At 37.3% G+C, this 27,533-nt stretch overlaps 6 protein-coding genes across 7 annotated transcripts; 1 reads left to right on the plus strand and 5 right to left on the minus strand.

Annotated features, from left to right (window-relative positions):
* Nucleotides 1-574: 574 nt before the first annotated feature.
* On the minus strand, nt 575-1,846 carry LOC17880998 (peroxidase 44). Its single transcript, XM_006282739.2, has 2 exons — nt 1,609-1,846; nt 575-1,511 (listed from the first exon to the last, which is right to left on the minus strand). The coding sequence occupies exons 1-2, from the start codon at nt 1,807-1,809 to the stop codon at nt 774-776; spliced, it is 939 nt and encodes a 312-aa protein (XP_006282801.1). The 5' UTR covers nt 1,810-1,846; the 3' UTR covers nt 575-773.
* A 780-nt stretch (nt 1,847-2,626) lies between these two features.
* LOC17878750 (RNA-binding KH domain-containing protein PEPPER) lies at nt 2,627-5,293 on the minus strand. The gene is made up of 6 exons (XM_006282721.2): nt 4,903-5,293; nt 4,367-4,616; nt 4,016-4,164; nt 3,661-3,918; nt 3,313-3,504; nt 2,627-3,176 (listed from the first exon to the last, which is right to left on the minus strand). The coding sequence occupies exons 1-6, from the start codon at nt 5,260-5,262 to the stop codon at nt 2,901-2,903; spliced, it is 1,485 nt and encodes a 494-aa protein (XP_006282783.1). The 5' UTR covers nt 5,263-5,293; the 3' UTR covers nt 2,627-2,900.
* A 3,422-nt stretch (nt 5,294-8,715) lies between these two features.
* LOC17879835 (protein CHLOROPLAST IMPORT APPARATUS 2) lies at nt 8,716-11,052 on the plus strand. The gene is made up of 3 exons (XM_006283820.2): nt 8,716-10,065; nt 10,478-10,630; nt 10,766-11,052. Exons 1-3 carry the CDS (start codon nt 9,094-9,096, stop codon nt 10,817-10,819), a joined length of 1,179 nt encoding a protein of 392 aa, XP_006283882.1. The 5' UTR covers nt 8,716-9,093; the 3' UTR covers nt 10,820-11,052.
* A 262-nt stretch (nt 11,053-11,314) lies between these two features.
* On the minus strand, nt 11,315-13,517 carry LOC17877562 (peroxidase 43). Its single transcript, XM_023778357.1, has 4 exons — nt 13,209-13,517; nt 12,955-13,137; nt 12,706-12,868; nt 11,315-11,851 (listed from the first exon to the last, which is right to left on the minus strand). Exons 1-4 carry the CDS (start codon nt 13,419-13,421, stop codon nt 11,430-11,432), a joined length of 981 nt encoding a protein of 326 aa, XP_023634125.1. The 5' UTR covers nt 13,422-13,517; the 3' UTR covers nt 11,315-11,429.
* Nucleotides 13,518-13,571: 54 nt separating this feature from the next.
* On the minus strand, nt 13,572-19,143 carry LOC17879145 (phosphatidylserine decarboxylase proenzyme 3). Its single transcript, XM_006285205.2, has 21 exons — nt 18,773-19,143; nt 18,596-18,675; nt 18,470-18,494; nt 18,326-18,385; nt 18,170-18,238; nt 17,807-17,896; nt 17,673-17,723; nt 17,321-17,404; nt 17,068-17,159; nt 16,814-16,969; nt 16,628-16,712; nt 16,302-16,413; nt 16,042-16,142; nt 15,654-15,701; nt 15,217-15,363; nt 14,957-15,052; nt 14,786-14,860; nt 14,586-14,678; nt 14,327-14,413; nt 14,183-14,233; nt 13,572-13,923 (listed from the first exon to the last, which is right to left on the minus strand). The coding sequence occupies exons 1-21, from the start codon at nt 18,956-18,958 to the stop codon at nt 13,798-13,800; spliced, it is 1,914 nt and encodes a 637-aa protein (XP_006285267.1). The 5' UTR covers nt 18,959-19,143; the 3' UTR covers nt 13,572-13,797.
* A 719-nt stretch (nt 19,144-19,862) lies between these two features.
* Nucleotides 19,863-25,825, minus strand: LOC17878330 (ABC transporter B family member 2). 2 transcript variants are annotated; one of them, XM_006282794.2, is made up of 13 exons: nt 25,502-25,825; nt 25,187-25,241; nt 24,926-25,101; nt 23,935-24,135; nt 23,580-23,839; nt 22,943-23,483; nt 22,447-22,826; nt 21,951-22,342; nt 21,589-21,830; nt 21,251-21,498; nt 20,756-21,168; nt 20,283-20,623; nt 19,863-20,199 (listed from the first exon to the last, which is right to left on the minus strand). In XM_006282794.2, the coding sequence occupies exons 1-13, from the start codon at nt 25,754-25,756 to the stop codon at nt 19,996-19,998; spliced, it is 3,708 nt and encodes a 1,235-aa protein (XP_006282856.2). In that variant the 5' UTR covers nt 25,757-25,825; the 3' UTR covers nt 19,863-19,995. The 2 variants fall into 2 exon arrangements, with proteins under 2 accessions (XP_006282856.2, XP_023634228.1); XM_023778460.1 differs by lacking the exon at nt 25,502-25,825 and having other exon boundaries at nt 25,192-25,219.
* Between the last annotated feature and the right edge of the window lie 1,708 nt (nt 25,826-27,533).

The raw sequence follows: 27,533 nt of genomic DNA on the forward strand, positions 1-27,533 counted from the left end.
AATGAAGTGAACAACCAAACATACAATGCATTTGCCCAATCTTCTACAGTTCTACTGGTCTCGGTAAAGCTACTCGTTTTAGGTGTCTTAATCTTGTAGGGTTTCATGTTTCAGCATCACAATTCACATACATACGTCTTTATGATTGCATTTGGGTATATTGTCGTTTCTTTCATATTTTCACATGCTGTATATATATTCAGAATGAACCATTTGAAATGCAGCAAAACTAGATGAAATGAAGCATGCATAAGTATCATGATTCTCATATATGATGAACGCAGTTTACATTTAACGGTTATATATGATCAAACTTACTATGGACCCTGTGCTGATGTATTAAATTGGCCTTTAGTTTCATAAACTTTTTTAATATAGTGAAAACTTTGAAGATATATAGTTATATGTACTTTTTTTTGTCACTCGCAGATATATACTTATATACACCAATTTTAAATGAAACAGACCATTCCTGAATTTTGATTCGGGTGACAATACCAGTTCAAATTTCTCAAAAGCATCTGAATAAAAAAAATATGAAAACCAACGAACGAATTGTTGAACAACATAAAAATGCACACTATAGAATAATATGAGATTGACCAAAAACAAAAGAATGACATGAGTGATCACATAGAATAGCAAAGTACAGCTTACAGATGAATCTTAAGGAAAATACAAAACATACTTTTACGCACACGCAAACTTTATTTGACGGAGAAAAACCAAACGAAATATTAAAATGAATAATGGTTTAACAAACAAAATGTGAATCAACGTCCGTTGTTGAAGACTCTGCAGTTTCTCCTGATCTCACCAGAGCGTCCCGTGAGAACCCTAATGGTGCCCATTTTCACCATTGCCTGAGCAAATCTCTGTCTGAAGAGTGCATTGCTTGATGCAAAACTCGACACAATCCCACGGGTCGATCTATCGAGACCTAAGTTTTGGTCAATTCTTAGGATCCCTCTCTGTCTTCGGATCTCTCCAAATATTGCGTTGTCCACGGTAAATGGAGTCCTTTGGTCCAAAAACACTGATGGGTCATTAGGGGAACGACATGTGTTCCTCAACCTAGCATTCAATGTGCGGTCCATTGCTGGATCGTTAAGCCTATCTTGGAAGAGACTGCAATGTGTAACACCAACGCTGTGGCCACCACCAATAAGCGTAACCATATCGTTCGCGTTCATACCTTGAGCTGCAAACAATTGGATAGATGCGCCAACCGGAATTGTTGGCCCGGGCAAGTTCACATCACTGGGGACTGATCTTAATCCATCACGTCTTCCTGTTGGTACTGAGAACCTTGGACCACCAGCAAAGGCGACAGAGTCTCTGGTGGCTAGAGTTACAATGTCTGCGCATGAGACAGTTCGGGGACATGCAGCCTCTAGCTGTCTCTTAGCTTCATCAATGACCTCGTATCCTCTCACACTGGCATTTGGTCCAGTGCTTTTCTCTGATGGCCTTCCGGGTCTTGGGTCGATCAAGAGGGAAGCATCACAACCCTACACAACCATTAAAAAAATTAGTTCATCAATGTTACACCCACGATATTAGCTAGTCCATGATAAAAAAGACACACACAAGGAGAAGCTTACGAACCCTAACAAAGCAATCATGAAACTGCATACGAAGCAATGCTGCAGTAATGGAACGGTCACGACGGAAACGGTTGGCAACAACATTAGCAACGATAGATTCAGCTCGAGGGCATGAGCGGCCGTAGAACCCAAGTCGGAGCTGCGCCAAAGCAGAGGGAGCAAGGAAACAGAAAAGGAAAAACAAAGCTGTTATTGCCCTCATTTCGTGTGATGAATCTCTTCCTTGCCTCTCCTGTGAATGTTACTAGTAAGGTTTGATGTTGAAGTTTTAAATGCTCGTAAACCATATTTATATGAAATTTTAGGGTCAAGAAAATGGCAAAGAGAATGCTTCAAATTCAATTAGATGACGTGCACAGAGTGAAGGTCGAAAACATTGACATTTGACGGGTTAGAGGAATATATATTAGGTAGTACCTGTGCACTAATAATGTTTCATTGACAAGAGAATGATTCCCCACGTCAATGATTTGATTATGGCCAACATGAAATACATTTTGAACAACTTGCGTTCAATACATTTTCTCGATTTCAAAATGGTACCATTTCTGAGAAGTGCATATTGTTTTAATGCTGACTCTTTGATAAATGCAATTGTTTTTGTGATTTACATTTTCTAAGAAGAAGCTGCAAAAGTCAAAATATACAAAACCTGCAAGTATTGTTTCTTGTTGTATAGGAAACCATAAACAAGATATTAGTACATATGTTTTTTTAATGGAAGTACTAATTTGAAGAAATTATTATGCATCAAAATTAAAGTTTTACACTGTTACACAAGGTATATCATAGATATATAGAATGATCAATTCATTTTTTTCCCTGTGTATGAACGTTAACGGTTTGCTTATGATTACTAGTAACAACCGTATCTATGAACATTGAAATCAAAACGCGCATCGCAAGTGTTGTTGGCTCTTCGCCCAAACAAAGCTTCTCTCCCAAATATAGAAAGCTTGATGGATTAAGTAAAATCTCCAACATTATAGCGTAAAAATAACCATTCTGATTGCTGCTGACCAAAAAAATCCTCTCAGACAATCACATAAATAAACAAAACCATAGAACTGTTCTTATTTGACAGTGACCAGAAACGTCGTGTAAAATATGTCTTTGATTCTGAAAGAGAAAAATAAAGAAGAACGAGGCAAAACCTAGATTTACATTACACATTTCAACTACATTGGCTCTCTAGAACTTGTTCTTTCCCTCTCTATTATAAATGAGCCTTTCTTCTAGTCACAGAAATTAATCTGCCAATGAATTACAACCTCATAAAACACAGGAGAGGATTCAAAGATTATAGCTGCCGTAGCCACCAACATCAGAAGCTGGTCTATATTCCGTACTATATGTTTGTCCAGCCAGTGACGGCGTATAAGTCGAAGGACCTGCCAGCTGAGAGTATGCTGTTGGTCTGTACTGCGCCTGCTCTGTGCTCAGGTAGCTACTGGAGAGTGGCTCTTGACGGTTGCTCAGCTGAGGAGGATATGCAGGTACGTAGGCAGCATCGATTCTGCCATATCCCCCTGAAACCGAAGCTGGTTCTTTGTGATTGCTGATGAACTCCTGCATGCACGTAAACCACAAATACAGTTTTATGGCTAGGAAAGTGGGGAGGCAGTAGCATGTGAAGGAAGCGTCAGTTTAGTATAATTACAATGCCAGTTAAAACAAAGTATACATAGATGGAACTTTTTCTTACTTGAATTAGTTGCTCAGCAGTTTGTACTTGAGAGGATGTGCCTTTGATTTCCACTGTGATTTGATCAGGATGTGGACTCTCTTGTATGGTTATGGTAGCTCCACTTCTTCGACGGATGAAGGCTATATTAGCACCTTCTACACCAATTATATCCTCCGCAAAGGAGAATGGTATTTGCATCGTTTGAGATACCTAGTAAGAGAACCCATCATAGAAATGTCATTACTAGTTCTGAGACATAAGCGTACATGTGATAAGATCAAAACCACTGGTAGAAGATTAATCATAACAAGCAAGATTGGTGATATTATTAAACATTTTGTGGAGATATTGGATAATGGAATCTACCTGTGTGACAAAAGCAGCAGAAACCCGAGCAAGACCCGGAGACTGTCTGGCGGACAATACAGAATCCTGACTATAGATAGAAACTCCCGAAGGCTGAACACGTGACTCCATCCGAGAATCGCGCTCCAGGAACGAAGGTTCCCTCCGTGCTAAGAGGGAGAAATCAGGCTCGATTACATTTGACGAAATAGTATGCAGAGATGACTTGTTGTCAGCTAACGATTCTTCCTGACGAGTTTGTGAGACTCTAGCTAGATACTTAAGATAAAAAAAAAAAAAAAGGACAAAAGTTAGATGATTCAGAAAGAAAATGAGAGAAAGGTAGGAACCAATCGTTTCAGATAGCCAAACTTACTTGCTTTTCGAAGAGAGGAACCACAGTATGGTCAACTAGAAATTTCCTTAGGTGTCCAACAATGCTTTCTAATGCTTTAAGGATTTTTAAAGCTTCACCCTGCAAATCAACTATCCTCTCATCTTGCGCAGCATAAAACGGTGTTTCCTCTGGCAGAAAGAAAGTACAGAATACACATTATTATCGAGTAGGCTCATATGAACTGTACAACATACAATTTCAGAAATAGGAAACAGGCATAGCACAATTTATAAAAGATGACAGACATGAATTGAAGAAGAACTAACTAAACTTTTGAATAGACAAGAAAGAGATCCTACTGACTAAAATTGAAAATGCAGGTGAAAATACCTTCTGATAAAATGCGAACTGATGCACCAGAGTTCTCTACAATGGATTTAATCATAGAACCTTGTTTTCCAATTAAATTAATCGCCTGAGTAGATGCAACTAATAAACGCACAGAACAGAAGGCACTTCCAGCGTTTTGAACATCATCATCATTATCTGGCAATCCTGCAACTCGTCTAAACACCCTCAGGACTCCATCCATTGCAGGGGACATGTAGGCCTCTGGCTCTTCCTTACCAGATATTAACACCTAAGCATAACATTACGTTAAAGACCAAGAAATTTAACCTATTTGTGAACACTTGAAAACTACAATTAATACCAAAAAAGGTAAATAAAGTGCAAGTCTCAATTTCTCTAACTTCACCACAAAATCCACTACCTTTGAGCTAAATTTAACCACTTTCCCACAGAAAATTCATCACAAGAACCAAATAATATTTACTACTAATGATTAGGAAACCCTAGAGATAGAATTAGAAAATCCCCAAATTCGAATAGCTTTGAAGACCCTAGAAAGAGAGGAAGATACTCACGATGCGATCGGGAGTGTTAACAGGACCATCAAGGACTTTGATACGAGCACGAGTCTCCTCACACATCTTCTTAATAAAGTCTCCTTTGCGGCCAATAATAGCTCCGACCTTAGTCACCGGAACGATCATACGAAACACACAATCTCCAGGCCAGCCTGGCCATCTCTCCTCCGTGGAATCGTTCGTATCGGGAGCAGTAATCTCAGAAACAGCTAAGCTATCTGGCTGGTCCAATTCAGGAAAGCCGCCGGGGTTTTCTTCAAGCAATACGGTGTCACTGATTCCTACCGGCATAAGGTTTTCATTCTCCGGAAGGTTAATAGTACCATTTTTCTCAACGGAATCTTCGACGGCGGCCATTACAACCGGCGACAAAAAAAAAAAAAAAAGATACGAGACAGAGAGATTGAGAGAGAGATTTAACCTCTGGCTATAGGAATCAGCGCTGTCATATTATACGACACCGTTACAGTTCAATGGGTTTGGGCTTTCGGTTAATAGTTTCACTTTTGACCTTTCTGAAGCCCATGAGCTATTATTATATTTAAGACCTAAATACGTATATGTTTTGTACTTTCAAGCTTAAATATGTGTTTTGTACTTTGAGCAAGTACAAAACATGTCTTTAACAGCGTGCAAGTTACATGTCTTTTTTATTAAAAAAAGGGTATCTTAAGAGATTTGTTCCATCGCATGTTTCATTAATGAATAGCCGAAACTAAAACAAAAAATGTACATATCGTAGGTTCCGTCTTATCAAAGATGTACTCACTGAGTCACTGGCTAGGTTGCAAAGATTTTGATAATATATTATCCAAATATCTACTGCTTAATTAGTGTCCTACCATTGTGAATCGAGTCTTTTCAAATCTGAACTTCCACACCAACGAACCTCACCTACTGTATCCAAATTATATATGCAAAGATTGTTAATTAGCTCCACAACTTGGTTATATTTACAGTCTCATCTTTAAATTGGATTTTCTAATATCCTTATTCCTTCACTTCAGCCCATTATCAACTTTGCACCTTCGAATAAAAACCTTCCAAATTAACGTTTTTTTTTGTTTTTACCGTAAATTTGGAAGACTAATTTTTCTTGTCATCATATGCAATATGCTATGGGGAAGAAAGGGACGTAACATGAAAAATATCTGCTGTCCCGAATATACTTTATCTCTCTGCGAGTCACTTTTGTATTCTCACTAGGTTCATATAGGCTTTCTTGATAAGGTGATATATAAAAAAAAGAAAAAAGCTTTTCTTGATTAAAAAAAAAAAAAAAAGTTTTGGTCAGAAACCATTGTAATTCGTATATTTTCAAAATTTTAGATCTTTTTGGTCATGCCTTTCTTAACTCATCAGAAACAAAAATGAGTCCCCATGCTGAATCAAAATTGGGAAATTGTCGACAAAAAATAAATAAAAATAAATAAAAATTGGGAAATTTAGGGCAAAACACACACATATGGACGTCTGTGTCTTTGTATATACGGTAACGCATGGTCCCCTCTCCTTACACGTATGTAACAGAGAAGAGAGTTCACTTGTAGTTTGTAACTATTTGGGTCAATCTTGCACAGTGCCCTAATCGACTCTCAAAGGTCACATGCTTAACTTCATACTAATTCATTTTTCACATTGAATTAATTATCCAGTTACTATACATGTAATTTTATTTTTATGGTTACTTTCTAAGTTCTAGCAATTTCTTACATATTTAGCAGCACTTTTTTAATCTCTAACTAATTACTATATATTGTCCATGAATCTGTCTATTCAACAACTATGAAAGATAGCATCTACTGATCTACCGTGACTTACGTCAAAAAACAAAAAAGGTAACATCAATCTTATACCGGCCGTCAATAAGCATTAAACCTCATAAATACTCTCTTTATCCAAAGTTAAATAACATAGACACAACACATGTTGCATGGAAAACAAAAATCTTCAATTTACATATCTACCACCAATTAGATTGATGCTCCTTAAATAAATTTAATGACGATGTGCTTTACCATTCTAGCTAGAAAGACATTTGTGAATGGCTACTCCTTGTGAAAATCTAAGTTTAAAACCTAAAAGATTCAAATCTTTTAAAACATTATGCTTAAAAAGGAGAAAAGCTGAGGACAAGAAAGAAGAAGAAGACAGGTCACATGTTGTCATAAGAAAAAGAAGAGTAATAACGTAAGAAGATTCCAAAATAAGAAAATTTAACTGGGATGGACTTTGGAGACGGTGGGCAGAGTTTGCAGACAGCTTTATCCTCTCTTTTCTCTATAGATTGGATAAATCTCATATTTCCTCCTTACCAAGTTATGTTTTCCTCGTATATACACACACACATATTCATTGACTGATGCCAAATACAATCCAAAATATATCAACTCAAGTTCAAAAAAATTCTCATTACTACGTCTTGTCTTGTTAAATACACAAGAAAATGACTGATGGGACTATAATCTTAGTATGTGACAAAGACAAAACTTTGAGTATATATATACGGATCAATAGACAGGAGATGTACCGTGAGAAAACACTGTTCAATTGCAGTACGTAACATTCTAGACTCGTATATATATGTATGACACAAACAATCGAAATAATCTAAAAACTGTAGAGAATATCTAATGACGCAAACGTATGATTGCCATCTGCCACACATATCAGTTCCGAATGATAAAAAAATGGGTCCAATCGTTTCTCACAACCCAATGCCCACGCGGCTCTCTTTCTCTTACACATTTTCATTTTTATACAATCGGAAAAGATAGGTGTTACTTCAAACCAGCAGTCAATACTATAATATGTCTTGTTTTAGTGGTTTGAGGTTTTAGTCCAATCGTTGGTGGTTCTTTACTTCTTAGGGATCTCTGACACTAAACCTTTTATTCGGAACCAGTTTATCCGTATTTCATATGGGATACATGGTGCTTTCATATAAAATCAAGAAAAAATCTTATTTATTCTCCCCACATGTAACTTGTTAAACTATTTTCTGATTGCAAAATACGTTAAGGGGATATATATTTTAATTTACATTAGCCATATTTTACATTTCAATGCCAAGTTGAAGTTTCCTAGCAAGTGTAAAAGAAAAACACCACGTCGACACAGAAATCGAACACAAGCAATGGGATGTAGCCACGTACACGGATAAGGTGGCCTGTTAAGTTTTGTACATACGGACAATATATAGACGAAAAGTATTTACAGCTGGTCGGTTACAATGTTTTCGAAATTTAGAAATTTCCAAAATCTCATGATGATTTTTAACTTAATTATTTTCCCTATGGAAACGTCCGAGAACAAAAATTATCCTAACTTATCTGTGCAATTAAGTTACGTATATAAACATGATTCTTCTTTCTTTTTTTTTGCTAAACATATAAACATGATTCTCAATAAGAAAAATACTCCAAACACATGCAGTCAAAATTTTACCTTGTTACATTTTAAAATGATTCGGATACAATATACAACTCTTAATATGTTATAAATAGCTAGTGAACTGGTCATCAATCTACTAAATTCATTCGTCTAAAACGTTACAAAAACAATATAAAACTTTTTTGAATTTGTTTTCTTTCAAAAGTTCACAAGTACTTAAAGCCATTTCACCTAGTGCCGCTACTCCCTCTTCACTTTTTTTTTTCACTTTCTTACCTCTCTGTTTTCGCATCAACAAAAGTGATATGATGATATATCAAAAATTAATCAAGAGAGAGTCTCACTTCATTTTGACTATATATAAGTTCGACAAACCCTAACGGGTCTATTCTCTTTTTTTCTTACACCATCTTGTGACTCTCCCAATCCAATTGCTGCCCCTTATCTCTCTTCGGGGGAACTAGTACATCCATCACCCATGACCTCTCTCTGTGTCTCTCATTAAATCTTCCTTGTTTTTTTTTTCTTTTTTGTAGCTAGGCTTTCCTTTTTCATTTTATAGTAGACATCATTACTCCTATTTTATTTGACCTTTTTGCTATATTTAGTATACAAGATTTTGTCAGAAGGTTTAGGGTTTAACAGTATAGACTTCGTACGATACTCTGAAACGTTTCTGAATTTTAAATTATACTTAATTCTTTATAAACGGTTTTGGTTTTTTTTTCTTCTTTTCGAGATTTCATTTCCTGATTTCCCCGGAAAATTATTCTTGGATTCTTGCAAGAACTAGAAATGTCGTCTTGTCTAAGCGGCGGTGGTGCCTATATGGTGAAATCGCCACCGTCACACAACACTCCTTCGCCGTCATCTACAATCACCGAGTCAAACTCTCCTCCGTTCTTGATATCCACGAGAAGGCCACGAACTCCACGGAAACGTCCGAACCAAACATACGACGAAGCTGCGGCTCTGCTCTCCACCGCCTACCCAAACATCTTCTCTTCCAAGAAACCAAAAACTCAGACTTTCAATAAATCTCCTCTCAGTGGTTACGACGAAGCTTCTCAGTTGCTTCTCCCGTACGAATCCATCGAAGAGTCCGAGTTTCTGTTCAGTCCCACGATTCCAACGAAAGCAGAGCACTTCTTGGAGCATAAAGATGTCATTTTAGATGAGCTGGATGTGAATGGGTTTGGAACTAGTTTAGATGACTTCGACGCGGGATCGATTCTTGATGAGGAGATTGAAGAAGGGATCGATAGCTTTATGGGGAGTATTGAATCCGACCAGGGAGAGAATTGCTACAGAATAAGTCGATTAGAGGAAGTGATGAAGAATGCTTGGAACGGAAGGTTTCGACTAGGACTCGGACTGAGGAGTTCTCTCAGGGAACACGACGACGGGAACTGGTGCCAATTCCCCACTGTGGAGTTCGAACAAATATCGCCGAGAATTCAGACAGCCATAAACGCCGTAGCTGGTGACGGGAAACACAATGTGGTGGAGAGTAAGACGACGGTCTCGGCGGAGGGATACAAGAAAAAGAACAAGAACAAGAACAAAAACAAGAACAAGAAAGTGACTCCGGCTGCGGCGGCGGTGGAATCAAAGAGCTCCGAAGATCCGTTGCCAGAATTAGAGCAGAGAGTGATGAGTCCGTTGTTGAAGCTCGACTACGGTGGGGTTCTAGAGGCTTGGTCGGGTAAGGAGTCGCCGTTCTCCGACGAGATTATGGGTTCGGACGCCGCAGGAATCGACCTATATGTACGTTACTCTGTTCTCTAATCTCTCTTTCCCCCGTGGCTTAAATCACAAACATTTCAAATTTAGATTAGTCTATCTTAATTTTCGTAAGCCGCCGTTACGGATTATTATGGAACCTCCTAAATCCTCTTAAATTATGCCACATGGCACTCGAATTTGCATCTAAAACGAGTGTTGTCTTTTAAACTTTTTTGTTTATAAATTTTTGGATAACCAATCGTTTTAATTACCAATATCTGAATTGTTCTTTATTTTATTTAAATCCTTTATTTTGTTTCAAAAAATCTTATCAAATTTTGAATTTAATTACCAATATCTGAATTTTTTTTGAATTTAAAGTTTGTAGTAGATAGTAAGTTAATCTATTGAGTGAGTAAAACTGATGTAAAAAGAATGATGTGTTTGGGGACAGACGCGATTGGGTGAGATAGATTTGTTCGGAGAAAGTGGAATGAGGGAAGCAAGTGTGTTAAGGTATAAAGAGAAGAGGAGGAATCGACTCTTCTCCAAGAAAATCCGATATCAAGTTCGCAAACTCAACGCCGATCAACGTCCCCGTATGAAGGTATATATATCTACACTTCTGTCTTCAAATGTAAAAACCGGAACTTACATGTCAACTTATTGATACATTTGATTTGAGCTAAGGATTTAGGTGAAAGATTGTCATTATAATAATGGTGGTTTGTTTATCTGACAGGGACGATTTGTGACAAGGCCCAACGCAAGGAATTTAAGCGGCATACGAGTTTAAGAATAAGAGCTTTAAGAACTTGAACTCTTTTATTCTCTTATTTTTTTTTCTTTTTTGAATTCATGTTTAGTTGCTTTGTTTTTGCGAATTCGCCCTCCCCATTTTTTGTTCTTTGTTTAATTAGCTTGCCCCTCTTGTTATTTTTTGTCATAAGGGAATGGGGATGAAATTAGTTTATTCGAGACAGTAAAGAATGAGAATTAAGAATACAGTACAACTTTATTTTGTGTCTTTTTGGTATAAATTACGTGATGAGATTAAGAATTCATATGCACTCAGCACACTATTAACTTCATGATGTGATGATTTATATGTTGTAGATGATTTTGAATTGGATACAAACGTTGCTATGCACAACAATGTAAAATTTATTTCAATATATCATTTTTTAATATACAGAAGCGTCTATTCAACTCTCACTTTACAATTTGTTTTTCATCCTCTTTATATATGCTTATCTTTTTCTTTTCATTTTTCATTTTTTTTTGTCTCGCATTTGATATAATGCACCATCCATTAATATTCTCTGTAATAAGGCATTTTGCCTATTCATATTTTGGAGTCAAAGATCAAAAGATTTTCAACAGTTTCACTTTCATTGCATATTCTCTCAATTGAAGGCAGAGCAAACCCGTCGAATCTCCCCTTTAGAACCAGTCTTCACACCAATCTTCCCCATCTTCACTATTGCCTTTACGAAATCGGACTCGAACGTTGGACCAAAGAACGGATTTAGCATCCCAAGATAGGAATCCACAACCCGTCGGGTCGTCACATCCTCGTAAAGACCAGCATCGGTCTGAAGCACAGCGAAACCATCCTTTATGTTTTGTAGAATCTGCTTGTCGAATACACGTTCACTGATCCGGTCCATTGGTAACCGGACGTTTATGTCACCATTTTGTGGGCACTGAGTGGTTAACTCGGGTAGGAATACCGGATTGATGGTCGGGTCAGGTTGGCCACCGGGTAAGAAGTTGTAGAGGCGTTTGGTCATGAAGAAGCAGGCTGTTGTTCCGATAGTGTGAGCAGCTGATGATACGGTTGAAATAACATTAGAACGAAGAGAAGTGTTTCTACACTTTCCTTCTATTTTTTTTTTCTTGTTCTGTTTTTCTTTCATGTTGAGATATTGAAATGACACAATCCGAGTCCAGTTTCAAAGGCATGATCACTAGTTACTCGTGCTCTTCTGTTCTTGGTCACACGTGCACGTTGATGACTTAACCCTAATATCTACTCTATCGAATGACAAAAACAAGAATGGCCCGATAGATATTTATGTGTTTTGTCCAATTAAAACTAACCGCCGATTCTATAACACCCATATTTTCGTGTGAATGATGACATTTCTGAGCCATGCCCGATTTAGTGGATTAGATGACAGAAAATCAAAACACATCTTACTAATAGAACACACTCAATTTTATAGTTGAAATTTAAATAAAATACAAACTCATGCAAAAATGCCTAACGTAAGTTGACAAAAGGCCTATATTTTTTTTTCAACAAACGACTTTTCATTTTGCAATAATCTTAGCAAAAACATAAAAAAAACACTGGACATATTTTTTTGTTATTAATATATTTTCACGAATTTCTTATCCAAATTTATGAGGAACTTTTTTTTCTGAGGAAGAAAATTGGCTTAGGCTTTTTTCTTTTTATTTTTATTTTATTGGTCAACCAGAATTTCGTAAAGGACGGAAGCACGTGACACTAACACACGAAGGGAAAGAGGAAACGGACGAAACATGGGAAACACATCACGGATTCGGGAAACGAAAAATCATATAACTTGAACTTCGAACCAAAAACCTCGAGAGATTTGAAACCACCAAACAAACATGAATGAGAGAGAAAGACCAAGAAGAAGCGATACATACCACTGAGAAGCACGAGCTCTTTGGCGTTGAGCCCCTTCTGCATGAACTTAGCCTTTAGTATCTGAATCGTGTCGCTGATCTCAGGCATGTCCTTAGCCAGCGACATATTCGAAACCAGACCATCTCTCCGCCCAGTTGGTACCTCATACGCTGGTCCATTTGCCTGTATCATGAATTGATCACCACAGGGAAGAAGAAAGACAAAAGATCAATAGATTCAATTTTTTCTTTCTCTAATTGATTTTTTACCAAAGATATGGCATCACGTGCCGCCAAGGCAACAATGTCTGAGCAGGAGACAACACCGGGGCATGCAGCTTCAAGCTCGGCTTTAATGGCTTCTACTATCTCAAATCCTCTAACGCCTTCGTGCCCAAAGGCATTCTTTTCAGAGATTGCTCCGTTATCCACGAGGATCGAGCCATCACATCCCTGTACGTGCTTAAATCTATAAGCATTGCAATAATAGTAGAAAGCACAAAGAGGAGGAAAGTGCATTGTACCTCAACAAAGCAGTCGTGGAAATGGAGACGTAGAAGTATGGCTGGGAGGTTAGGGTCAGAAAGAGCAGCTCCTGAGACAACTCTCCTAACGATTGACTCGGCTTGAGGACATGTATTGGAGTAAAACCCGACTTTTAGATCAGCAAGAGAGACGCTGAGGATTACCGTAACCAGAGACAAAGCTAGACTCATCTTAGCCTTTGTCCATGCCATTTGTGCTTTATTATGTTCAACTCAACAGAGAAAGAGAGGGATAGGGAGGGAGAGAGAGGTAATAAAGAAAGAGAGAGAGTTTTACAGAAAGTCTCATTCTTACAATAGCTATAAAGAAAGACATGTGTTTAACCCTATTTGCATGTAAAATTGTCACCTAGCAAAAAAACTTAACAAAAACCCAAACACAATAAATATTGACAAGTATCACTGCCCCGGACATACTGGTTTTATATACACGGAGCAAAGTCATTGTGAATACTGAATAAAACAGTGAGGAATCGAGTTCTTGATGGATAGAGAAAACTAATAAAATCAAACCAAACCATAGCAAATTATTCGTCGTTTCATATAAACTCACATACTTTGAAGTAGTTCAGGGTTCAAGAACACAGTTTTCCAGCTTTGGAAAGGAGACACCCAGTTGCATCCCGACAGTAACTAATGTCTCCAAGGACCTAGCACTGTTAGCTAAGAGATCCTCATCAATCTTAATTGAGTCCTGCAAATTGTCATGTGAAAGGTAAGGTTGATGCAGGTTCAAGCACCCATCCAGGGAAGTTACTATGAAAATGTATGATATATTGTCAAAAGATTTTCAAATCAATAAACAAGGTGTTTCCAGGGTAGTGGAAGCATATTATTCAAATTTTCAGCTATGAGAGCTATGAAAAGATTAAGTATAAAGTATTAAAATAGTGGTAAGAGTTTTGAGATTCTTTTTTATATTCAGCATTCAGAAAACAAAGTTAGAGCCTAACCTTTTCAAAGACGCATATAACTGTGCTTCCACCAAATGAAAAGTAACCAAGCTGGAAAAAGGAATATGTTAAATTTGAGGCCGCTTGTATAAGAAACTATTACCCATTTTTCAATTATAAAAAAAAAGGTTCAGAATTGCTTACTTCGTCCCCTTTCTTCACATGGTCTCCCTCTTTTCTAACAAAAGTGATGCTACCAACCATTGTTGCTCCAATCGCAACAAATGCCACCTGTTACAGACAATAGGCTGAAGTCAAGTTCTGTGGTAAGATCAGATTTCATTATACAGGCTCATTTATAAATTACAGCATCACTGAGTTCAGCGCATCAAGCGAAGATTGAGATATAGTTTGTTTCAGCAGATATTAAAAAATGGTTAATAACTTATACGAGATAACACACCTTTCCAAACTCTGCTGTTGAAATAATTACAATGGTCCGCTTATTCTCAGTGAACACATTACAGTACTTGCTATTGACTGCAATCGGATTAACCTGAGAAACAAGGTAGATAACCAGGATGCAAAAGTAAATCCAATAAGAGAATACGCAAGAGAGAATGAAACTCTTCAACTTAAAAAGGGAAATGGATAAGTACATACTGTATACAAGCTTCCAGAAACATCAACAAACTTTTCAATGACACCAGAGACAGGAGAATGAAAACGATGATAGTCCTGTAACAAATCAATAAATCGATAAAGAGAGTAAATAACAACTGCAAGTTTTTCTGCTTTTGGTCGAAAGACATGAAGCATGCAGTCTTGTCGTACCTGTGGAGCCAATCGGAATATCACCAAAGATCCATCAAGGAAACCATCCGAGTGCACATCCTTCCCAAGGAGGCCTTTAATTGAGAACTTCCGGCCCTGACAATATTGAAATCCGTTGAAGATTTTAGAATAGTTAGTAACATTTAGGCGATGTTGTAAGTTATAAGCTGCAACATTTATCCTAAGATTTATTAATTTTTCTAGATGCCATACCTAGCTTGCAGAATTATCATATTATAGCTACTCTAGAGAAGGTTTACCTTGATCCAGAACCGCATGCTATCATCCACTGATTGAAACGCCATTAATCGACAATCTGCAGCAGATACAGCAACATCATCCTGATCCATGCAAGCAATTGGTCTTGCACCAGGCTTTAACTCCCGTATGAAGAATTCATTGAATGTCTGCAAGTGAAATGACCATCTTTGAAATCCATCAAAAGTACGCAAGCTTTACAGTTAATCAAATGATCATGGGCTTTTACCGTGCTAGATAAAAACTGCAAAGGATTTGGCTTAGATATACATCATTATAACTTCCATATTTATTTTATACCTAGTCGCAAAAGCTAATATGTTTATTTTGTAGAAAGGCATACTGTGAATTTTATTGAGTCACATCTCAAGTTCAAGAATTAGCAACATTTTATTGTAATATCATAGTCAGAATTATACGCAGAGTTGTTTTTGCATACCTTAAATTGGTCTAGAGGATACTTGACTTCAGCCATGTTTATTTGATCCTGCAACAAACAAATGATTAAACTTTTGGCCTTCATTTAAACATACAAAAGGAGATCTAGTGAATCAATTCCAACGTATCCATTGCTATAAATAAAGCATAGGAGAGGACTTGATCTCTGTCAGAGGATTTCACATGCTGTCTCAATCCCCAAAAATAATATCAGATTTCTGTTTAATATTCATCCAAGTTTTTCTAAGATATGCTGTGCTATATAGATCTATATCAATTTCACATTTCAAACAAGTATTGTTAAACTCCAAGCCACAAGCCAAGTTGTCAGGCTTAAATTCAACAGCCATTTAACACATAATAACTTGACATATATATATATTTCACACCTTGAAAAACTCTAGAAAGCTGGGTATATTTTGGGCAGATTCAACTGAGTTCATTTTCTTCCCCTGCTTTTCAGAAAGATTCTGCAGAATCTCTTTCGCTCCTGCATCAAGGGGATCAATCCAGAATGAAAACTTATTGATTGGTTACAATGGCAAGAATGTGTAGCGTGGAACAAATTTAGCATAGAATAACAACAAATATATATTACAAAGGCAAAACGGCCAGGTGAATTTTAGAAATGAAGAACCCAACTCGTTACCTTGGTCCATAAGACGGAGTCCAATTTTTGACTGGTAGATAGCTCTCATCGACATAACAATCTTTGAATCAATCAATTCTTCTACAAGCCGCTTAGTCTTCCTATCAATCACCTAAATCAAGTATCAATTAGAGTAAGTATACTTTTACTGCATTTTCAAGAGACATCTCAAAGGTAAACCACAAATCGATAGGAGGAATGCAAAAAATATCAGGTTTCTCTCACGCCAGGATTTTCTGAATACAGTACATCATACAACTTGATAATTGGCCTCCATATTAGATGTTAATCATTACATACGCAAAAGTGCTAGAAAGAAAAAATACCACGATATGTGAAGCACTTGAACCAGTATTCAAACCAACATCATAAGTCGATAGATGAGTCCATTCACTTAGTTTGAACATCCATCTGACGAAATGTTAAGAAATTGAATGTTGGTCAAGTGAAGAAAATAATAAAATATTTAGAATGTCTGATTAAAAACATAAAAAAATGATAATTCTTCTAACCCATATGAAGCCTGCCTATCAGTCAAGAACCCTCCGGTCATTGTTTGTTTACCAGTTCCTTCGTCAAAACAGAGGGTCATATGGATCATTGCGTTGAGCTTGTCAGAAAGTTGAAGAGCCTCACCACAGACCGGACAGCTATTTATAATTGGCTCCCTGCAATTTAGATGCATGCAAATTACTGGGATTCAAGGATGTATAAATCAATAAGCATAAACAGAAGTTTTTAACATAGGCAATTAGAATGTTATTACTGTTCCTGTTGAATGGCAAGAAGTGCAGCCAACTCATCAATTGTAACAACACCATCTCCATTCAGGTCAGCAGCTTTAAACAACTCCTCTTTCTGGTAATCGAGTCAGTGAAAACATCAAGAGTGGCATTAGAAAATGAAGCAATCAAGCACTATTCATACTAAAATGCTGCGGAGAACAACTTTTCGTACTTCAAATTCCATATGCACAAACACGCATGACAGATAGAGGTGAAAGTTGCCAGAGATCAAACCTTGTCAGCAGCCACTATATTCCCAAAAGCATTCATCAGATCAGAGAACTCTGAAAACGAGAGTGTTCCATCTTCGTTATAGTCCTGCGCTTGGATGAAGGCCTCAAACAATCAATTATAATGGGCACATGATGCCATAATGTTCCATAGAAATAAATAAAAACATGCTTAAGAAGCAATTGAAAAGAGAAACGTAGCTTATGGATTCTTATTGAAAGAATTTTCACACCAAAAATAAAGAGAGCAATGAAAATAAACATAGGGAAATCTGATTTAAAAATTATTTATAATCAATCATGACAAAACTTCAAAAGACCAGAAGAAACAGAGTGGACAATTAAGTAAAGCATACCACTATGGACAAAATACGCTTCGCAAAGCATGTCTCAGTTTCAACAGGATCCTGCGAATGGTAGTGACCAGAAAATTAGAAACACTCCCATTGCACTGGTTTAACCATCTCTTTAACCTTTGACATATGCATACCTCAACGGAGCACGAAATGAACATGGTGCCAACAACATTAGATGACGCCGGATCTAACAGGTCAAATGACTTGCACGTAGAGTCAGGTTCCTATATCACATTGTATAAAAGAGAGAGAAAAAAACATATATGTCAGGAAAAAAAATTATAATGATTTATTAGTCATGATATTGCAATTTCTAATCAATGCACTGACTATTAGCTAAACTGTCACAGATTCCCTCGAATCAATGGAAGACAAGTGATAGAAAGCAACTTGCTGACACTTAAGACTAGTAGAGTTTAAACCCGAGGAAGAATGAATAGTTATTGAAAAGAAAAACAGTAGAAGAAATTAAACAGCAACAAACTTATATTTCTGACCTGCACTAAAAATTCAAGTAGATCAAGCTCACAATAACCAACGATATTGTTCTTCAAGAGCCTATTAGTCTGCATCAAGAAAAGGAAATTATCTCAACCGATCAATAACTAAAAGAAAATCTAGAAAGAATAAAGTAAACTCTGATTACTTCACACCTCAAATACTGAAATCCTAGCCAGACTTGGTCCATTTTTCTCCAAGAGGAGCTTCTTTTCCTATATACACAAAACTCAAAACCGATGAACCCAACTATTCTCACAAGGCTGTAAAAACAAAACAGAAATCAAGAGTTCTCTTACCGAGTTCCACATTGGCTTATCCGTGCTGCAAAATCATCAGAAACAAGACAGTGTTAAGTAGAAGATTCGAAAACATATACGAGACTAGTTTCAAAAATCGAATGCGAAGAATTGTTGGGAACCTACGAATCGGAAACTCCCGAACGAAACGTCTGTTCCCCGAAGGAAACACAGGCGAGCCACTTATCCTTGAACTTCATCTCCGCCTAAGAGAAGATGCCAAAAGACGAAAACACATGACTATCGCAGCTAACCTTTGACGAGAACAGCAAAATAGAAAAGAAAAAAGAAAGGAAGCCGTACGCCCATTAGAGTAAGAAGAGCAATGCCGGCGAAATCGTCTGCGCTCACAGATCTCTGACTGACCAATCCGGAGACGCTTCCGGATCCTGGACGACGAAGACGGCGGCGGCTTTGAAAGTTCTTAATCTTCTGTCGCATCTTTGATCGGCGGGACTCTTTCGTCTCAGTTGAGTTTCCATTTCCCATGGTTCGCTGTCTCTGTAGCTCTCACGCGCCTCGTAAATCAATGGATCGGAGATGGAGGCAAGGAAGACGAGGTCAGTGACCGGCAGTGACCGGAGTCTTTTAATTTGTAAAAATATCTTTCACCGGAGAAGGTGGAGATGAATTATCACACCGAATACACTTTAGGAATTAGCGCACTTAATACTTTTCCTAACTTCTTTTTAATAATTTTATTCGTCTGTCTCCTGTAATTGGTTTTTTTTTTTAGCTCTTTAAATTTATTTCCGACACCCTTTTTTTAAAGTTCCAAAATATTATTTTCTACAAAAAGTAGTAAACTATTTTTTATCCAAAGTAAACTATCTATGAAACATAAGCAAACGATTGATATTTTTTTTTTATATTTCAAATGCGGACTTGTGCCCGAAATAAATTTTATCACATACATAAAGATAAGGCTTGGCATTAAAAAGAAAATAATAGTAATAATTAGAATACAATTCGTTCAACTTGGTGAAATAGTTAAATATTAGTTTGACTTGGGCAGCTTATTTGTGGTGATGGCTGGCTGCTTTGTTGAAAAGGGTTTTGTCATTTTGTAAGGAATGAACCCTGGAGATTTTTCCTGAGTCCCCCCTAATCCATTCAATGATCAAAGTTGTCCTTTTGTTGATCTATTCCTTAGAGAATGTCGCAGTGAAACGTGGTTGATGATAAAGATGGTGGTCAAAAATAGCTAAATCTATATATATATATATATGTGTGTGCTAAAGGATCTAGGATTATTGGTAGGGACTAAATGTTTTGACGTTGTAAAATTTTGGTTGAAGGTCTGGTGTCATGCAGACATAGTGATCGTTTAGAACATTTTCCTATTTTGGAGTTCATAAACTATTTTTTTCGCATGTAAATTAACTCGCCAACGTTAAATCAAAGATGATTAATTGATATAAAATATATAATCACATGGAATGAAAATCTGATCAATATTTTTCACAAAAAAGAAAGAAAGAAAGAAAAAATAGTAAAGAGTTTTTAAAGGAGTAATGTGTAGTAACTTAAGGTTGTTGCTGCTGCTGAAGACTGATGAGTTTAAAATATGGACCAGTCTTGTTCAGAACGAGTTTTCGGTGGCTGCCTTGCTCTACAATCTTTCCTCCATGTAATACACTTATTGTGTCGGCGTTCTTGATAGTCGATAGCCGGTGAGCAACCACCACCGTTGTCCGGTTAGTCATTAACCGATCCAATGCTTGTTGTACCTAGTAATGTTCATTCGTTGTAAACTCATAAGTCTATTAGGGTATATTAAACTCTAGAAAAGTCTAATGGTAAAGAAACCTACCACACGCTCAGATTCAACGTCCAAAGCGCTTGTGGCTTCGTCAAGTAATAGAATCGCTGGATTTTTGAGGATGGCTCTAGCTATGGCAATCCTTTGTCGCTGTCCGCCTGACATCTGAACACCACGTTCACCAACTTTGGTGGAGTAGCCTTCCGGAAGAGAGGTAATGAAGCTGTGAGCGTTTGCTAGCATAGCTGATTCGATGACTTCAGATTGAGATGCTCCTTCGTTTCCATACAAAATGTTCTCGTAGATTGTTGTGGCGAAAAGTGCAGGTTCTTGTTGAACTAGACCAATATGCTTCCTCAGTGCTTTCAGATCTAGTTTCCTGATGTCTTTTCCTGAAATTGGGATAAGGAAAAACCAGCTTATTCAGCTAAACAAATACTTTCTTTTGATGCAAGAAACCTTGGTGTTAAGAGATAGCTTGAGACCAAAGAAATTGTGTGTTCAGAGTAGTCAAATGCACTCACCCTCTATCATGACTTTTCCGGCAGTCGGATCATAGAACCGGAGAATGAGTGAAATGACAGAACTTTTACCGGATCCACTCTGTCCGACGAGCGCCATGCTCTTTCCCGACCGAACTATCAGATCAAAGTCCCGGAAAATTACAACATCCGGTCTAGAAGGGTAGCTAAAGTGGACGCCTTTGAGCTCAATCGTGCCTTCCACATTAGTCAGCTCCTCGTTGGTCTCTCCAACGATCTGAGTTTTCCTGTCCAAGATCTCGAACACAGACGCAACCATCTGGTTTCCTTTCAGCAGATCCGGAGCTAGAGCCAATGTCTCACCCATAGCTAATGCCGTCACGATCAAAACCATGAATGTTTTCATCACTGTTTTGAAACCCGCTAATCCTTTGTCCATCAATGTTGATCCGTACCTATCCAATCAAAATTGACTGTCTCAATCCGAACCAAGTCTATTAATTATATATTTACAATCTTCTATAGAGCGAGACGTACCAGAGGGCGAGGCCATATGAAGAGAAAATGAAGAACTGAGAGATGCCATAGAAAAGTCCAGCAATTTGACCACGCCTGAAAGAACTTCTGGAAGGTTCTAAAAGCTCTCTTGAATAAAGTTCTAGAATCTTTTCCTCAGCACAGAAGGCGGCAACCGTGCGGATGTTACTAACAGACTCTCCTGCCAACATATTGGCCTTTAAGTATGCTTTGCTCAAGTCTCCTCCATAGCCTTGCATGAAAAGTTTCTACAAAAATAACAATAAACATAAACATAAACATAAACACAAACACAAACGCAAACGTTAGTCAAAATAGTGGCAAAAACTATTCGTTACCTCACTGATATGGCCGCTTATAACCAATGGGAATGTGGCCAAGACGACAAGAGTGAGGCGCCAGTTAAGTATGAAGGCGATGACAAAAGACGTAACAACAAGACCTAAGTTCTGAAGTAGAATCGTCGACCTATCGACCACTATGGTTTTAAGCAAAGTCGCATCACTCTCAAGCCGCGATGCCAACATTGAACTTGTGTTGTCCACCTCATCGAACCACCCGATTTCATTTTTCAAGATGGCTAGAAAACCAAAAACAGAACAAAATATCACTTTGTGTAACAAAAAAAAAAAAGGGCTTTCTAATCTCTTAAAATGTTAAATTTATTTATTGATATAAAAACACTTGCAGTGAGACGAACCTCTAAACATATTTTCGCGGACACGAAGAGTGAGACGCTCTCCCATAGTACCGAAGCAGACATGCTCAATGGTGTAGACTATTAGGGTGATGACGGAAGCGCAGCAGAAGAGGATAGCGATCTTCTTGATCTCTTTTTGAGTCTCATCCCAACTATTGTAATAGGAAACCAAGGCTTGCGAGACTCCAAGCGCAAAAAGGGGCATTTGAGATCCAGCGATAAATGCACATATCGTGCCACACACGCCATACATCCAGTCCGGACGGATCATAGAGTAAAGACGTCCCACCTTTACTTTCGCCTTTTTGGATGTTAGGGTTCCATCCGGTCGAGTTACTGATTCCCTTTCTGAACAGAAGCTCGACCTTGATAGTTCCCGCGAGTATTTTATACTGTCAAATGAAACCAAAAGAAGAAGAAGGACGAACCGCTATGAGAATTAAGGGTTTGGTTATTGTTTTTTCTAAGGACAATGTTCAGAAACAGAGTATGGTACCTATGTGGCTTGCTTAACGTGCGATTCAAGGAAGGGTTACGCTGCAATGAGGCAGCCTCCTGGAGACGTAGAAGGGAAGAGTAGGCTCCGTCGGGATTTGATATGAGGTTCTCATGGTTTCCGAACTCAACGATTTTCCCTTCGTGAACAACTGCTATGATGTCAGCATTTCTTACGGTTGAGAGTCTATGAGCCACCACTACCGTTGTTCTCCCAACCATCACTCGATCCAGTGCTTCTTGCACGCTCTTTTCTGACTCTGCGTCTAAAGCACTTGTTGCCTCATCAAGTAAGAGTATTGACGGATTCTTCACGATTGCTCTCGATATAGCAATCCTTTGTTTCTGTCCACCGGATAGCTGAATCCCTCTCTCGCCAACCTATGAGTAAAAGAACAGAGTTTTAGGGTTTTTAGATGTTTCTTTTACCTTAAGGTAAAAAGTGGAACCTAGAATTTATAGTGTTTCTTGTACTTTAAGGTATCCAATTGACAGACCTGAGTCTCAAATCCTTCAGGTAGGTTGTTGATGAACGAAATTGCTTCTGAGAGCTTTGCAGCACGAGCAATCTCCTCAGCTGTCGCGTCATCTTTGCCATACAAAATGTTCTCTCGAATCGATGTTGCAAAAAGAGCTGGTTCTTGGTTAACCAAACCAATCTGTCCCCTTAACCACTTAATATCCAGCTCGTTGATATTGTTCCCGTCTAACAACACTGCTCCAGAAATGGGCTCGTAGAACCGCTCCATCAATGATATGACAGTGCTTTTCCCTGACCCGCTTCCTCCAACAAGTGCCACGATTTTCCCGGCAGGGATAGCTAAGTTTAGCTTGTCAAAGATCACCACATTGGGGCGAGATGGGTAACTGAAAGTCACGTCCTTAAATTGAATGTGCCCGTCTACTTTCCCAAGTTTACGACCCGATTTTGCGCTTGCTTTCGCCACCGTGTTTCGTTCAATCATCTTGAAAATCGGATAAGCAGCAGCTTTTGCCCGTACAAATGCAGAGATATCTGGCGCCGCTTGTCCAAGAGACCTACAAAGAACCCAAACACAGACACTTAATGATCCATAAAAAGAACACTAAGCAAACGTGGAGTGAAAGCAAATAGTTTAAGAATAAGTATATTACAGGCCAGCGATAACAACATTGAGCATGGTTGTGAATGATTTGCCACCATCGGCAATATCTTTGTGGACCACAACGCTTGTAAACCATACGAGCAAGGCCCAAGACAGAAACAAGACACAATGCAGGGATCCAAGACCTAGTCCTTTGGTTAATCCGGCTTTTCTCCCGTACTTGTACGTGTTCTCAAGAGCTTCTCGGTATAATCTCACCGCCCTTTCTTCACCGGTGAATGCTTGTACAGTCCTGACATTCCCGATCACCTGAATTATCACAGAAATATATGATAAGCACCAGAACAAGACACTTCTATTAAGAATATAAATGAAATATATTTCTTGTGCGAGAAGTAACCAACCTCTTCCGCAATCTCACCGGCCTTAATGTATGATTTACGGACACGGGCGATAAGTCCAATGGCGACGAAAGCGTAGATACCGCCAGCTAGAGCGATTAAGGGGACTATGGATAATGTGACGAGACTTATTTGCCAGACACTAGTGAATCCAATTGCAAAACCGGCTATGAACCGGCTTATGTAGTGCAAGAAATTCCCTACCTAAAACCAGATATACCGGTAATTCAGACAACATATCATAATCATAAACCATTAACCACATTTGCGTCATTAGTCATTACACTTTAAGTAATCAAACTGTTTTTGTGACTAGGCTAGCTGTAAAGTCGAACCAAATAAAGGTCAAAAGTTGAAAATATAAAATTTAAATCGTATCAAACTCAACCGCCTTATAAATGCAAAATGCAATGCAGATATAACCGAATTGAAGACAATGCATTTATTATTTTTGCACCAAGGACCCAACGTATAAAAGAAAAATATATAAAGGTTACTATACTTTATTGGAATCTCAGAAAAATGAAGAATACTAGAATATGTTTAGTTAATTAAGTTATGAAAAGAGATCTTGCATTCCAAAAAACCTCTTCAAAAATGGAAAAAAAAATAAACATCTATGGCATTATTGGATTAAGCCATTAATGTGTTTCACATTAAAGCTGATAAGGATTGATCAACCCAAATGTGAAAAGAAAAAAAAAACCCATGTAAAAGATTTGTAAAATCTATCAACCTAAATAATGTCTATAGATTCTATCAACCGAGGCCATGCCTTACTTAGCAGAGTTTAGTAGGTATTTGAACAAAAAAAAAAAATTATTTTGTGTAAATATAAAGAGTAAGAAAAAAAAAATATCGAATGCGTTTATTTATCAAGAAGTTACCACATAGAAAAAGTAAGTGGTTTATTAACGAATCTAATAGTTTAGCTAACACAAAATGTTAACAAAAAAAAAACTCAATACCGGTTTGATTCTGTTAAGGGATGTACCTTCTCGGAGAGAGCATCTTGGACGACGAGGATGTCGGAGGTGATGGCGGAGATGACTTCTCCGGTTGAAGCTTCAGTGTCGAATAAGCTTATGTCTTGGCTTAACATCGACCGGAGATAAGCTCTCCTCATCTTCGCCGCTTGCCTCTCTCCCGTATGCATCCAACATGCAACCTCTGTTTCCATTATTTGATTAATTATTTACCAACTTCAAGTTTATATTAAGTAAAAAGTGAATTTGAAATTGCCTAATTTTTTTACCCAACCATGATGAAAATAGTATAGCCACACTCAGATATACAAAATCCAATGAGTACTGCAACAAGAAAAAAAAAAGGTGAAAATGTAAGCCGAGCAAACATATTAACAAACATAATAACGGATGATTAGCACAATTCATTAGAATTATATTTCGATTACATAGTTAATTAATTTTAATCTACTAAAGAAAATTAGGTAAAAATATATCTTCTATTTCCGACTAATCTTTACTAAAGAATCTCTCAAGTTTTGTAGCTTTGTAAAAAAATCCTCATAAGGGAAAAAAATGGATTAAAAACTAGTATATAGACAAACCTTGGCGACTCGATGAGAGGCTTGTTTAGGGAAAAGATAAGCAAGACCGATAATATTGATGAGTTTGCCAAAGAAGATGAAAAAGATGGGAACGGATGCGCCATGAATGCACGCTCCGATGGATCCGAGGGTCATGAGAACGCAGTCATAGAAATCTGCGAAGGAGAAGAGCTTAAGCAGTGACACTTTCGGCGGCGACGACTTCTCATCCTTCCCTTTCTCCGGCGACGTCGGATCACCACCGGACGGCTGCATTATTTGGTTCAGCTTGAAGTGTGTATAATTATTTAGTTGGAGAGTAAAATGAAGGAGAAATATAAATATAAAAGGAGAGAAATTAAGGGAAGCAAGTGGTTAGAGAGAGGGGGACATTAAATGAAAGAAGACATATAAGACCAAGTTTATTGGTTTCAGCGAGAATTGTTTGGTGTGAAGCTCTACGTGTATGTGACCCTAGCTACTTAATGACTCTCTCATTACAGTATTAAGTTTGATCGCTTTTGTTTTGGATTTTTGTGTGTTTAGTTTTACCAAATTATATTGGTAATTTACTTCGTAGTATTAATTTAGTAGTAGCACTTGCGTAGTTTTCTGACTCGGGTGGTTCGTTTCTATTTTTCACGGTAAAAGGTAATTGAATTTTGAAAGGGTTATTTATCAATGGTGAAAGGAACAAGTATATGTATCGGTTGTCGTGTAAAGAGTTTTTACCATATCTGAGGTATCTTTTTACAGTTTAAACCTATGTTATTTAAGACTCAGTTTTGTATATTGTAATAGTCAACGCTTATACCAGATAAATTCAACTACTCCTATAGTATATTTCAGTGTTCTAAATTCTAAGTGTATACATCAACTGAGTAAAAAGCGCAGTCACTGAATCAATTTGGTAGTCATTGTTAACATGGCGTCATATCATGTTGAAAGTTCTTACTTAAAATTTGATGTGATTTCAAGTATACAAGTGCACGGTTTTGATGTTCCATAGTAGTATTAAGCGGTTTGAATTTACAATAATTGAAAATTACGTATATATTCAATCATCTATTTTTTTGGGGATGAATTATTCATTTATATCATCAGCTATTTAATTCTAAGAAAGAAAAAAATGAAACTCTGATCGAATAATAAACTGAACTGAACAAAGTAAAAATTTGGTCAGCACTCCACTTGTATAGTTTAAACCAAACATAGGGACTCTTTCAAAGTAAATCAAAACATCGACAGTAGCCTACTACAATGAAGTTAAAAATTGGAAATTAGTATTATAAGATAATGTTTGTATTTATGTCAAACCGCGTTTACATGTTTTGTTTGAACTTTAGATGTATATATATCCGATGGATTGACAATCTTCTACCATCAGTTCGAGAAGATAAGAATTATCTAAAATTTCTTGAAAAAAACGTTTATAAGTTTATTTATATCATCAAAAATGTTTTTGGTTACCTTATTATAAACAGGGAAAAAAACAAACTGAAAACAGAATATGTTGAAAATAATATTTTCCAAGTTTTTCTTGAAACTTGACAAATTTCTATTCAATAGCTCTCATATTCATTTTTAGTAGAAATTTTAACATTATTTTTAACGAGTTTAAGAACCTAGTCGACCCAATTAACTATATTGTAATATGTTGCAAAAAACGAAAAGAAGATGAAAGAAAAAAAAAACGCAAAGTCAAGAAGGAGAAGAATTAGTTGTGGTGATGACCGATGAGATTATAATGTTGTGGTAGGGGTCCAGTTGTCAAGTTTACATGTCTTTTGGCTGGTCCCGAATGAGATGCATTGTCAAGTACTGAAGTGACTAAGTTTTACGATTCCACGCAGTTGTTTTATCCGTTACGTATGATCGATCTCTTTAGAGTCAACTCATGTATATTCCTCCTGACTCGACTTTTTCCACATTCTAAACTTGCTTTTCTTTTTTCACTTTGGTTAGTATTTGACTGAGAAAGTAAATCAGTAACAATTTTTGAAAAAAAAAAACAATTAAAATATACATATAAAAATTTATAAGAAAATAACAT

The sequence above is a fragment of the Capsella rubella genome, unplaced genomic scaffold, assembly GCF_000375325.1.
Source record: "Capsella rubella cultivar Monte Gargano unplaced genomic scaffold, Caprub1_0 scaffold_7, whole genome shotgun sequence".
NCBI classification, from domain to species: Eukaryota; Viridiplantae; Streptophyta; class Magnoliopsida; order Brassicales; family Brassicaceae; genus Capsella; species Capsella rubella.